General features: G+C 43.1%; 1 protein-coding gene across 2 annotated transcripts in view; it reads left to right on the top strand.

The window, feature by feature from the left end:
- The window catches only part of LOC128687291 (prostaglandin reductase 1), a 67,989-nt gene extending 53,906 nt beyond the window's left edge, over positions 1-14,083 (top strand). For both annotated transcript variants that reach the window (XM_070098430.1, XM_070098431.1), the window contains exons 4-9: positions 5,171-5,356; positions 6,062-6,180; positions 8,284-8,435; positions 8,581-8,698; positions 9,031-9,149; positions 12,751-14,083. In XM_070098430.1, the coding sequence (XP_069954531.1) occupies positions 5,171-5,356; positions 6,062-6,180; positions 8,284-8,435; positions 8,581-8,698; positions 9,031-9,149; positions 12,751-12,861 (805 nt within the window). In that variant the 3' untranslated portion in view covers positions 12,862-14,083. The remainder of the gene's footprint in view (positions 1-5,170; positions 5,357-6,061; positions 6,181-8,283; positions 8,436-8,580; positions 8,699-9,030; positions 9,150-12,750) is intronic.
- Positions 14,084-15,140: the final 1,057 nt, after the last annotated feature.

Consider the following 15,140-nt stretch of genomic DNA (forward strand, 5'->3'; position numbering starts at 1 on the left):
TCAACATTATTGTATTAGAGGGTTAACATGTTAATAATAGTAAAATACTGTTTCTCTATGGTTATTGTGTAAGGAATCATATGTTCCTTCCGGGTTCCTATTGGTTAGGATCTAATGTACCATAACTTAACCAATAATCTGTACCCTGTCATAGTGGGTATGTTAGGGTTTTGTTTTGTAGTGGTTATGGTAGTTTTGGTTAATCTTGTGATGTTGTACATTTGTATGATGTTTTTGTTGTAATAGGACATGTCAGGTATTCATTTTATATTGTTAAACTATGTAAAGTTTGTTTTTGGTGTGTTTTCTTTGGGTACAATGGCTTGGCGGCAACTATTAATGACTGATAAACTTTAGTGAGGTTTGTCTTAGCGTGTATTGTTTTGCTATAACAAGATGTTATAATACTTGTTCCCGCAAGGAATAACCTGGTACTAGTAGAACAAAACAATGTTTTGTATTCCTGTACTTTATTATGCATCCTTTGTACTTTTGTAAGCTTTCTAATAAAAATATAAAAAAAAAATATTGATAATGTGTTTAATCACATGAGTGGCTACGATAACTTTTTTAATGTTCAATATTGTTATTATTTACCCACATGAGAGTGGCTATAATATTAACTTGTTTAATGTTTAACATCGATAATGAGTTTAACAATGTGAGATTGGCAATGGTGTTAACTTTTTAATGTTACATATTGTTATCGTGTTTAAGCACGTGAGTGCCTAGGGTTTCAACTAGTTGAGGGGCGGGTGGGGGTTGTGGGGCGGGTGGGGGTGTTGAGGGGCGGGGGGGGTGGGGGTTGTGGAAGTGTTGGATGTTAGTGTTAGCATCAGTGTATTCTGAAGATCTTTGTGATTATATAACACTGTATTTCTGGGTAGATTGTAGGTTGTGTTAGGTTATCTTAAGGTAACTTTGTATGTTCACTAAGTGGACCGTGGTAGTACGAGTGTTGAATGTTCTGTTATAACATGTACCATTTCATGGTATGTTTATTTTGCATCTTGTAATAGAATTTTAAATAAAATATTAAAAAAAAAAAAAATTCAAGTTACAGACACGTTGGGCTGTTATTGTATTTATAATGTTATGTCTTTTACTTGCGGGTGTTTCCTGCTCATTTTTTTTCTGTGGTATGTGTTATTGCACTGTTTATTGTAGGCTTGGTTTGCCTACTGTTTAAGCTAATGTAATGTATAATTATATCTTTTGTATGTTCTATTATAATTTCTGTGTACTTTGTGCAAGGGGTTTTATTGTACAGAGCTGTGGGGGGTTTTATTGTACAGAGCTGTGGGGGGTTTTGTGTATGCACAGGCATAAATTGTGAGGTTTTGGTTTTGTTGATGTCATTTTCTGTGCAGGAGCTATCTTGGTCTTTTCATTCTGTTAGGTGTTTACTGCTCATTGTTTAGGCGGGAAGTTTTATTGTGGTATGTGTCATTGCACTGTTTATTGTAGGCTTAGGTTTGCCTTTTGTTTAAGTTATTGTAATATATAATTATCTTTTGTATGCTGTATTATATTTTGTTTACTTTACAAGGGGTCTTATTATACAGTGTTTTGGTGGGGTTGTGTTTGCACAAGCATGAATTGTGAGGTTTTGACTTTGTTAATGTAATTTTCTGTGCAGGAGCCATCTTGCTCTTTTCATTCCGTTAGGTGATGGAATATCCTTTAGTAAAAATATGAACAAAACATTCAGGATATGTAATGGGGTTGATGGTAGGTCATTGTATTTGCAAATGGCTAATTCATGTGTTATTTAATATTTATATGTTGTGCTGTATTTAAATAAAATATAAAAAAAAAATTACCTCTAAAACTTATGTAAACAGTTTTTTCACGTTTTTCAGTGTTTAAAATAACCAGTGTTATATGTATGTAACGTTTTAAATAAAATATAAAAAAAACTATCACACAGAACAGTGTAGCAACATAATGCTGGTGTTCCCACTGTGTAACTATCACATAGAACAGTGTATCAACATAATGCTGGTGTTCCCACTGTGTAACTATCACATAGAACAGTGTATCAACATAATGCTGGTGTTCCCACTGTGTAACTATCACATAGAACAGTGTAGCAACATAATGCTGGTGTTCCCACTGTGTAACTATCACATAGAACAGTGTAGCAACACAATGCTGGTGTTCCCACTGTGTAACTATCACATAGAACAGTGTAGCAACACACTGCTGGTGTTCCCACTGTGTAACTATCACATAGAACAGTGTATCAACATAATGCTGGTGTTCCCACTGTGTAACTATCACATAGAACAGTGTAGCAACATAATGCTGGTGTTCCCACTGTGTAACTATCACATAGAACAGTGTAGCAACACAATGCTGGTGTTCCCACTGTGTAACTATCACATAGAACAGTGTAGCAACACACTGCTGGTGTTCCCACTGTGTAACTATCACATAGAACAGTGTATCAACATAATGCTGGTGTTCCCACTGTGTAACTATCACATAGAACAGTGTAGCAACATAATGCTGGTGTTCCCACTGTGTAACTATCACATAGAACAGTGTAGCAACATAATGCTGGTGTTCCCACTGTGTAACTATCACATAGAACAGTGTAGCAACACAATGCTGGTGTTCCCACTGTGTAACTATCACACAGAACAGTGTAGCAACACAATGCTGGTGTTCCCACTGTGTAACTATCACATAGAACAGTGTAGCAACACAATGCTGGTGTTCCCACTGTGTAACTATCACACAGAACAGTGTAGCAACATAATGCTGGTGTTCCCACTGTGTAACTATCACATAGAACAGTGTAGCAACATAATGCTGGTGTTCCCACTGTGTAACTATCACACAGAACAGTGTAGCAACATAATGCTGGTGTTCCCACTGTGTAACTATCACACAGAACAGTGTAGCAACACAATGCTGGTGTTCCCACTGTGCAACTATCACATAGAACAGTATAGCAACACACTGCTGGTGTTCCCCCCACTGTGTAACTATCATATAGAACAGTGTAGCAACACGCTGCTAGTGTTTCCACTGTGTAACTATCATATAGAACAGTGTATCAGCACACTGCTAGTGTTCCCACTGTGTAACTATCATATAGAACAGTATAGCAACACACTGCTGGTGTTTCCACTGTGTAGCTATTATATAGAATAGTGTAGCAGCACACTGCTGGTGTTTCCACTGTGTAGCTATTATATAGAATAGTGTAGCAACACAATGCTGGTGTTCCCACTGTGTAACTATCACATAGAACAGTGTAGCAACACAATGCTGGTGTTCCCACTGTGTAACTATCACACAGAACAGTGTAGCAACATAAATCTGGTGTTCCCACTGTGTAACTATCACATAGAACAGTGTAGCAACACAATGCTGGTGTTACCACTGTGTAACTATCACACAGAACAGTGGAGGTGGCCCGGTGGCCTGGTGGCTAAAGCTCCCGCTTCACACACGGAGGGCCCGGGTTCGATTCCCGGCGGGTGGAAACATTCGACACGTTTCCTTACACCTGTTGTCCTGTTCACCTAGCAGCAAATAGGTACCTGGGTGTTAGTCGACTGGTGTGAGTCGCATCCTGGGGGGACAAGATTAAGGACCCCAATGGAAATAAGTTAGACAGTCCTCGATGACGCACTGACTTTCTTGGGTTATCCTGGGTGGCTAACCCTCCGGGGTTAAAAATCCGAACGAAATCTTATCTTATCTAGCAACACAATGCTGGTGTTCCCACTGTGTAACTATCACATAGAACAGTGTAGCAACACAATGCTGGTGTTCCCACTGTGTAACTATCACACAGAACAGTGTAGCAACACAATGCTGGTGTTCCCACTGTGCAACTATCACATAGAACAGTATAGCAACACACTGCTGGTGTTCCCCCCACTGTGTAACTATCATATAGAACAGTGTAGCAACACACTGCTAGTGTTTCCACTGTGTAACTATCATATAGAACAGTGTAGCAGCACACTGCTAGTGTTCCCACTGTGTAACTATCATATAGAACAGTATAGCAACACACTGCTGGTGTTTCCACTGTGTAGCTATTATATAGAATAGTGTAGCAGCACACTGCTGGTGTTTCCACTGTGTAGCTATTATATAGAATAGTGTAGCAACACACTTCTGGTGTTTCCACTGTGTAGCTATTATATAGAACAGTGTAGCAACACACTGCTGGTGTTCCCACTGTGTTACTATCATATAGAACAGTGTAGCAACACAATGCTGGTGTTCCCACTGTGTAACTATCACATAGAACAGTGTAGCAACACAATGCTGGTGTTCCCACTGTGTAACTATCACACAGAACAGTGTAGCAACACAATGCTGGTGTTCCCACTGTGCAACTATCACATAGAACAGTATAGCAACACACTGCTGGTGTTCCCCCCACTGTGTAACTATCATATAGAACAGTGTAGCAACACACTGCTAGTGTTTCCACTGTGTAACTATCATATAGAACAGTGTAGCAGCACACTGCTAGTGTTCCCACTGTGTAACTATCATATAGAACAGTATAGCAACACACTGCTGGTGTTTCCACTGTGTAGCTATTATATAGAATAGTGTAGCAGCACACTGCTGGTGTTTCCACTGTGTAGCTATTATATAGAATAGTGTAGCAACACACTTCTGGTGTTTCCACTGTGTAGCTATTATATAGAACAGTGTAGCAACACACTGCTGGTGTTCCCACTGTGTTACTATCATATAGAACAGTGTAGCAACACACTGCTGGTGTTCCCACTGTGTTACTATCATATAGAACAGTGTAGCAACACACTGCTGGTGTTTCCACTGTGTAACTATCATATAGAACAGTGTAGCAGCACACTGCTGGTGATCCCATTGTGTTACTATCATATAGAACAGTGTAGCAACACACTGCTGGTGTTCCCACTGTGTTACTATCATATAGAACAGTGTAGCAACACACTGCTGGTGTTCGCACTGTGTAATCATATAGAACAATGTAGCAACACACTTCTGGTGTTTCCACTGTGTAACTATCAAATAGAATAGTGTAGCAACACACTGCTGGTGTTCCCACTCTTTAATTACCATATTGAGCATGTCAGTACACTGCTAATGTATCCAGATTTATTTAATACAACGTGCGTCAGTCCCTCATTGACTATCTGACCTACAGGGTGACGGAGAGCAAGAACACCAAGTGGCCAGTGGGAACGTATATGGTGTGCTATGCTGGATGGAGGACCCACACGGTGTACACCGCCAAGCAGCTTCAAGAAGGCTCTGCGGAGATGATCTCGCCGCTGCCAGACCTGCAAGACCTGCCCAAGAGTTTAAGTCTGGGTGCCGTGGGTATGCCTGGGTACGTCTAGGGCATTTAAGTTATTTCTTAATATATTGATGAGTAAGATACATGTGCAATCCTTGGGTATGTTTATCGTGGAAGCGTTTCGACAACCAGTGACTTCCTGAGTCCAGTACAAAAGAATGGTTGATGATCAGTTCCTCAGCCTGGAGCTGATGTGATCAGCCCAACAGTCTTATCAAGACTGAGGGCTGATTAACTCTTTCTGATATTCGACCATTCTTCTCTGTATTGGACTGAGGAAAGCCACTGGTTGGTTTAACGCTTCCTCTGTAAAGATAGACTAGTCTCGCACAAGTGTCTTAATTCATCAGCCTGTCTGCTCTCTGAACCAGTTATCTATATTCTTACGTCTCTACACGAACACCAATCCTCCTTCACTACTTTGATGTTCCTTAAATCTTCAGTGTTCCAATCCTCCTTCACTACTTTGATGTTCCTTAGGTCCTCAGTGTTCCAATCCTCCTTCACTACTTTGATGTTCCTTAGGTCCTCAGTGTTCCAATCCTCCTTCACTACTTTGATGTTCCTTAGGTCTTCAGTGTTCCAATCCTCCTTCACTACTTTGATGTTCCTTAGGTCCTCAGTGTTCCAATCCTCCTTCACTACTTCGATGATCCTGAGATCTTCAGTGTTCCTCCTTCACTCACTACCTCGATGTTCCTGAGGTCTATTCACTAACTGGAGGCTTCCTTCCCACAGTAACACGGCCTACTTCGGGCTTCTTGAGCTGTGTAAGCCTCAGGCTGGAGAAACTGTCCTGGTGAATGCTGCTGCAGGAGCTGTGGGCAGCATTGTGGTGCAGATCGCTAAACTCAAAGGTCAGATCAACATTTATATCCATCCCTCACACTGGATTCATTCACAGATAAAATTCGTGAAGGCAGAGATACAAACTTGAATAAATATAACATCTGCTTTCACCGAGACAGTGTTTCGCTCTGTGCCAGAACTTTATCAGGGTACGAAGCATTGTCCATTATGCACGGGCACGTATATATATACGTACCGTTGACGAACATCCGGCGTATACCTGTGACGATGGTGCGCTTGTTGTCGGGGGTTGGGAGGGTCGTGAGTCTGAGTTAATTTCCGTGGTTAATGCTGGAAGGTGGACTAACAAGGCGATCAGAGTACCTGATTGAACCAGTGTCAGGGTATGCCAGGGTAGGCTAAGGTACATCAGGGTATATTATGAAATTTCAGAGTATGTCAGGGTGTTTCAGGGTATATCAGGGTATTTCAGGGTATGATAGGGCATGCTAGGGTATGCCAGGGCATGATAGGGTATGTCAGGGTATGCCAGGGAATGTCATGGCATGCCAGAGTATGCTAGGTTATGCCAGGGTATGTCTGGGCATTCCAGGGTATGTCTGGACATACCAAGGTATGCCAGAGCATGTTATGGTATGTCAGGGTATGCCAGGGCATGCCAGGGTATGCTAGGATATGTCAGGGTATGGCAGGTTATGCTAAGGTATGCCAGGGTATCCCAGGGTAACCCAGGGTATATCAGGGTATGCCAAGATATGCCAGGGTATGCCAAGGTATGCCAGGGTATGCTAAGGTATGCCAGGGTATGGTAGGTTGGACACTTACCCTGATGGAACACCATTCCCCATGAAGGTACGATTGCCCCTTATGGGTTTAGCGCCTCCCCATGAATATAATCCAGTTAATATTGATTATTATTATTATTATTATTATTATTATTATTATTATTATTATTATTATTATTATTATTATTATTATTATTATTATCATCATCATAGTATCATCAGTAGCAGGAGTCGAAAATCACAAAGCATATATATCGCCCTCTCCGCATCTACTATCTACCATACCTCTGTTATACCTTTGATGAGTTGTGAGAGTCTTACTACTCTCGGAGCCCGGCCCTAGGCCAGGCTTGTCTGGTGCTTGCCTGGTTAACCAGGCTGTTGCTGCTGGTGCGGATCTGATGGTGGATGCCGTTAGTATATGGCTGTTTTAACATGTTAAATGTAAAGTTAGGTTAGGTTAATATTGCGTCTGAAGGCTACACGAGGGTCATCATGGCTGCATGGCGCCTGTACACCACCAGTCAAGAATACTTTAATACCTAAAATACTGACTGAAATTTACACTCTCAGTGTATATACCCTGAGATAGGAGCACTTTTCACTGTATACACACTGGGAGAGGCACATTTCTCAGTATATACACTGGGAGAGGCACATTTCTCAGTATATATACACTGGGAGAGGCACATTTCTCAGTGTATATACACTGGGAGAGGCACATTTCTCAGTATATATACACTAGGAGAGGCGCATTTCTGAGTGTATATACACTGGGAGAGGCACATTTCTCAGTATATATACACTGGGAGAGGCACATTTCTCAGTATATATACACTGGGAGAGGCGCATTTGTCAGTATATATACACTGGGAGAGGCACATTTCTCAGTATATACACTGGGAGAGGCACATTTCTCAGTATATACACTGGGAGAGGCACATTTCACAGTATATACACTGGGAGAGGCACATTTCTCAGTGTATACACTGGGAGAGGCACATTTCTCAGTATATATACACTGGGAGAGGCACATTTCTCAGTGTATATACACTGGGAGAGGCGCATTTCTCAGTGTATATACAATGGGAGAAGCCTATTTCTCAGTGTATATACATTGGGAGAGGCACATCTCTCAGTGTATATACACTGGGAGAGGCATATTTCTTAGTATATATACACTGGGAGAGGGACATTTCTCAGTGTATATACATTGTGAGAGCATATTTCTCAGCGTATATACACTGGGAGAGGCACATTTCCCAGTGTATATACACCGAGGTGCACCTCTCAATATATATACACTAAGACTGACCTCACAGTAAATACATGTATGTTAGAGCGTGTGTGTGTTTGGTCACACAGGTTGCAGGGTGATTGCCTCGGCAGGGTCACAGGACAAGTGTGCCTGGGTAAAGCAGCTGGGTGCTGACCATGTCTTCAACTACAAGACCAAGAGTGTCAGCGAGGCACTCAAGGAACTGGCACCAGAGGGCGTCCACTGCTACTTTGATAATGTGAGTTACCTCTCTCTCTCTCTCTCTCTCGTGTACTGTGTCAAGGTCGCTTATCAACAGTATTGTATTTCACATTATCAGAACGTAACCAAGCGAGTGCTGTCAGAGTTATTTTCTTTGATAGTTTTTGTTTCGGTTTTGACAGGTAGGGGGCCAGTTCTCCCTGGAGGCGCTGCCACACATGACTGACTTCGGCAGAGTGGCACTCTGTGGTGCCATTTCTACTTACAACCACGAGGATAAAGGCATCCTCAAGGCTGATAGTGAGTTTGTACACACACACACACACACACACACACACACACACACACACACACACACACACACACACACACACACACACACACACACACACACACACACACACATTACGAGTGAATATAACCTTTAGTATCTCTTAGGGTAAGAATTTACCTTACAAACTTAAAACTCACCATGAAACATTTCTTCCTGGTAATCACATATTAACCCACCGTCTGCAAAGTTTTGGTACTCTGAACGAACCCTTCCACCGGCTTTTAGTAATCCACTGCATCAAAATGTTACAGATAACATCCATTTGAGTTTGTATTAACGTAACCTGGTACCATAACAGGTCCGTACAGCCCAATGTTGATGATCTCCAAGCAACTGCGTGTGGAGGGTTTTATTGTGCTTCGCTGGCAGTCCCGCTGGATGGATGGACTGAATCAGTTGAAGCAGTGGGTTGTGGAGGTGAGTACGTGCAATCTCATGACCACTCACCTAGATAAAACAGTGAGTACTTGCACTCTCAGTTATACACTCCTGATTACTCACCTAAAGTAGTGAGTCCTGGACCTAGATAAAACAGTGAGTACATGCACTCTCAGTTACACACTCCTGATTACTCACCTAAAGTAGTGAGTCCTGGAGGTGAGTACACACACTCACACACTCATAGTCACTCACCTAGATGAAGCAATGAGTCCTGAAAATGAGTACATACGCTCACTGTTACACCCACGAGTCCGGATATTGGTAAGTGCTATATTAAGCAGGGTGTACTCAGTATACGAGAGATACAAGAATGTACAGTCCACTGAGAGTGGACCTAGTAGCGAAGAGGCGGGACCAGGAGCTGTGAATCGACCCCTGCAACCACAAATAGATGAGTACAAATAGGTGAGTACTCTACAGTGAGTGAAACGCTTCACCAAAGACTCACAGTTAGCACAGTAACCTCATGACGACGTTTCTACCCATGACGACGTTTCTACCCATAACGACATTTCCATCCATAATTACTTTTCGACCCATGACGACGTTTCGAACCATGACGACGTTTCGGCCCATGACTTTTCTACCCATAATGATGTTGCGTCCCATAACGTTTCTACCCGTAACAACGTTGTGACCCATATCGACGTTTTGACCCATAACGACGTTTCGACCATAGACGTTTCGACCCATCATGACGTTTCGACCCATAATGACGTTTCGACCCATAACTACGTCTCTACCCATAACGAGGTTTCTATCCATAACGACGTTTCGGTCCACAACGACGTTTCTACCCATAACGACGTTCCTATCCATAACAATGTTTCGACCCATAACGACGTTTCGGCCCATAACGACATTTCTTCCCATAATGACTTTGCAAGCATAACGACGTTTCGACCCATAACGTTTCGACCCATAACGTTTCGGCCCATAACGACGCATCGATCCATAGCGACGTTTCGATCCATAGCGACGTTTCGACCCATAACTACGTTTCGACCCATACTAGGTTTCGACCAATAACGACGTTGCAGCCCGTAACGACATTTCAACCCGTAATGACGTTGAGACCCATAACGACGTTTTGACTCTTGATGTTTCGACCCATAATGACTTTTCGACCCATGATGAAGCTCTGACCCATAACGACGTTTTGACCCATAATGACTTTTCGACGCATGACGACGTTTCGACCCATATCGGCGTTTCGACCCATATCGGCGTTTCGCCACATAAAGACGTTTCTACCCATAACGACGTTTCTACCCATAGCGACGTTTCGACCCACATCGACGCTTCGACGCAACGACGTTTCAGTCAATAACGACGTTTCGACCCATAACGGAGTTTCTACCCATAATGATGTTTCGACCCATAACAACGTTGCGACCCATATCGATGTTTCAACCCATAATGACGTTTCTACCCATATTGACGTTTCGACCCATAACGACGTTTCGAGCCACAATGGCGTTTCGGCCCATAACGACGTTTCGACCCATAACGACGTTTCGACCCATAACGACGTTTCTACACATGACGTTTCTACCCATAACGACGTTTCTGCCCATAACGACGTTGCGACCCATATTGACCGTTTCGATATATAACGACGTTTCGGCCCATAACGTGTATGTCTCTCAGTGTATATACACTGTGAGGTGTATGTCTCTCAGTGTATATACACTGTGAGGTGTATGTCTCTCAGTGTATATACACTGTGAGGTGTATGTCTCTCACTGTATATACACTGTGAGGTGTATGTCTCTCAGTGTATACACACTGTGAGATGTATGTCTCTCACTGTATATACACTGTGAGGTGTATGTCTCTCAGTGTATATACACTGTAAGGTGTATGTCTCTCAGTGTATATACACTGTGAGGTGTATGTCTCTCAGTGTATATACACTGTGAGGTGTATGTCTCTCAGTGTATATACACTGTGAGATGTATGTCTCTCAGTGTATATACACTGTGAGATGTATTTCTCTCAGTGTATACACACTGTGAAATGTATGTCTCTCAGTGTATATACACTGTGAGGTGTATGTCTCTCAGTGTATATGCACTGTGAGGTGTATGTCTCTCAGTGTATATACACAGTGAGTATATATCTCTCAGTGTATATACACTGTGAGGTGTATATCTCTCTGTTTATATACACTATGAGGTGTGTATCTCTCAGTGTATATACACTGAGAGGTGTATATCTCTCTGTGTATATGCATTGTGAGGTGTATGTCTCTCAGTGTATATACACACTGAGTATATATCTCTCAGTGTATATACACTGAGAGGTGTATGTCTCTCAGTGTATATACACTGTGAGGTGTATATCTCTCAGTGTATATACACTGTAAGGTGTATGTCTCTCAGTGTATATACACAGTGAGTATATATCTCTCAGTGTATATACACTGAGAGGTGTATATCTCTCAGTGTATGTACACTGTGAGGTGTATGTTTCTCAGTGTATATACACTGTGAGGTGTATATCTCTCAGTGTATATACACTGTGGGGTATATACACAGTGAGTATATATCTCTGTGTATATAAACTGTGAGGTGTATATCTCACAGTGTGTATATACTGTGAGGTGTATGTCTCTCAGTGTATATACACTGAGAGGTGTATGTCTCTCAGTGAATATACACTGAGAGGTGTATGTCTCTCAGTGTATATATACTGTGAGGTGTATATCTCTCGGTGTATATCTCTCAGTGTATATACACTGTGAGGTGTATATCTCTCAGTGTATATATACTGTGAGGTGTATATCTCTCAGTGTATATACACTGTGAGGTGTATATCTCTCAGTGTATATGCACTGTGAGGTGCATGTTTCTCAGTGTATATACACTGTCAGGTGTATATCTCAGTGTATATATACTGTGAGGTGTATATCTCTCAGTGTATATACACTGTGAGGTGTATATCTCTCAGTGTATATACACTGTGGGGTGTATATACACTGAGAGGTATATATCTCTCAGTGTATATACACTGAGAGGTATATATATCTCAGTGTATATACACTGTGGGGTGTATATACACTGAGAGGTATATATCTCTCAGTGTATATACACTGAGAGATATATACCTCCTAGGGTACACACACGATGTTAGGAAGTATTTCTTCAGTCATAGAGTAGTCAGGCCATGGAATAGCCTAGAAAGTGATGTGGTGGAGGCAGGAACCATACATAGTTTTAAGGCGAGGTATGATAGAGCTCATGGGGCAGGGAGAGAGAGGACCTAGTAGCAATCAGCGAAGAGGCGGGGCCAGGAGCTGTGACTCGACCCCTGCAACCACAAATAGGTGAGTACAAATAGGTGAGTACACCGAGAGTTTACCTTAATTCTATTTTAAAGGTTTAAATTCTCTTTGGCGGTGAACAAGTGAGATACAGAATTAATAACACTCGTGAGGTCGATAGTCTTTAAACCTCATTATTCCCCAGTGGGAATAAGTCACTTTCTCTAACTTTTTTTTTTGGGGGGGGGTTATTCTTTTGTGTAATGTACACCATGTATGATAATTGAACTTATGTGTAATTTCTTGTTTCAGGGTAAAGTGAAATACAGAGAGACTGTCACCGAGGGCTTTAATAACATGCCTCAAGCTTTTATTGGTCTCTTTCACGGTGACAACATCGGCAAGGCTATCGTCAGTGTGTAGGGCACCTGACTAGCCTGGGACAATGACAGGACATCCAGGGGGACATCGTTAGTGTCTAGGGCACCTGGCTAGCCCAGGACAATGACAGGACATCCAGGGGAACATCGTCAGTGTCTAGGACATCTTGTCATGTAGGGGGGTAATGGAATGCAAGGATACTTGGGGAATAAGGGAGTAAAGGGAGGGAGTAAGCAGGAGAGGTGAGTCGAGTGACAGGAGCGGAGGTAATGTGAGGTCACTGGTGACTAGACCATCACCTCTCATTACCACCACACTACTCACCCTCTCAGCACTTGAAATAAATTAATGAATAAAAGAATAAATAAAAGGACTGTGAATATTACTATTCCAGTCAAACACAGTTTATTATTAAGTCCTTGTACAATAATATATTTGGGAACAGGAGAACACTGTTGGGTTTAAATAAATGGCGATGGTACACATAAGCAGTGAGACAGGGAATACTGATGAAACAGATAACTTACAATATAGTTCAGAGGACAGTTCACCACAGGAACTCAGCCACACACTAGCCACAGGTCCCAAGACCTAAACAGCACGAGCTCTGCTCCAGCCAGTACTCTGCTCGGATTCTCCAACAGAGTCTCCACCAGAGACTCTCCAGCAGCCCTCTCCCGAGCTCTGCACACAGGCCAGAGCTCTGCCAGAATCTCTCTCTCTAGCTATTCCTTGAGCTTATACGGTCCTTCAGGCACCCCATACAATGAGGTATGCGCCACGTGTTTTGGCCGGACACCGAGATCTGACGCAGTCAATAACAAAAGACCTGAGACTTAAACTAAAAGACATGTCTGACAGCTATTTGCCAAGGCAAGGTGTGACCATTTACTGGTTAGTTAGGTTTCCCTCAGAGACCTCACAAGCATAGTGACCTACATCACAACCTGGCTAGCCTGGGACAATGGCATCGTCAGTATCTAGGACGCCTGGCTAGCCTGGGATAATGACAGGACACCCAGGGGAACATCCTCAGTGTCAAGGACACCTGTCTAACCCAGGACAATGACAAGACACCCAGGGGAACATCATCAGCGTATAGGACACCTGCCTAACCCAGGACAATGACAGGACACCCAGAGGAACATCGTCAGTGTCCAGGACACCTGCCTAACCCAGGACAATGACCTGTCATGTATCATAACACCTGTATAATACTGTTATATCTTATGTATTAACTAAATAAAGTCGAATGAAAATATAATCAACATTTATATTACAAATGATCCATACAAGGCTGGTCAAGAATGGAAAGTGTCCAGGTCGAACTCTGGGCGAGGCGGTTATATTTAGGGAAAACTGCCTAACGCCTGCTGCTGCATGACCCTTGTGGGTTTAGCGCTGAGTTCTGATGGTAATAATAACAATAATAATAACAGTACCTGTTGGTCCCCTTCCTGTTACGTAGTTGTAAGTAGGTACCTGGGTGTTAGGTGACTTGTGGGTGGCATCCTGGGAGAGGACCTCACGAATACACAGTGAGAGGTTCTTGGGTTATCCTGGCTTACTAACCCTTTGCATTTAACAATCTTGGCTTATTGACCCTCTGGGGTAAACAGTCCTGGGATACTAGCCCTCCAGGGTTAACAATCGTGGGTTACTGTCCCTCCGGGGTTAACTGTCGTGGGTTACTGTCCCTCCGGGGTTAACAATCGTGGGTTACTGTCCCTCCGGGGTTAACTGTCGTGGGTTACTGTCCCTCCGGGGTTAACAATCCTGGGTTTCTGGCCCTCTGGGGTTAATAATCGTGGGTTAATGGCCCTCCGGGGTTGAGTCATGGGTTACTGGCCCTCCGGGGTTAACAATTCTGGGTTACTGGCCCTCCAGGGTTAACAATCGTGGGTTACTGGCCCTCTGGGGTTAACAGTCGTGGGTTATTGTCCCTCCGGGGTTAACAATCCTGGGTTTCTGGCCCTCCGGGGTTAGCAATCGTGGGTTACTGGCCATCCGGGGTTAACAATTCTGGGTTACTGGCCCTCTGGGGTTTACAATCCTGGGTTACTGGTCCTACGGGGTTAACAATCCTGGGTTACTGGCCCTATGGGGTTAATCCTGGGTTACTGGCCCTCCGGGGTTAACAATCCTGGGTTTATGGCCCTCCGGGGTTAGCAATAGTGGGTTACTGGCCCTCCGGGGTTAACAATCCTGGGTTACTGGCACACTGGGGGTTAACAATCCTGGGTTACTGGCCCTCCTCGGTTAACAATTCTGGGTTACTGGCTCTCCGAGGTTAACAATCCTGGGTTGCTGGCCCTCCGAGG

Source organism: Cherax quadricarinatus, chromosome 62, assembly GCF_038502225.1.
Source record: "Cherax quadricarinatus isolate ZL_2023a chromosome 62, ASM3850222v1, whole genome shotgun sequence".
Taxonomy (NCBI): domain Eukaryota; kingdom Metazoa; phylum Arthropoda; class Malacostraca; order Decapoda; family Parastacidae; genus Cherax; species Cherax quadricarinatus.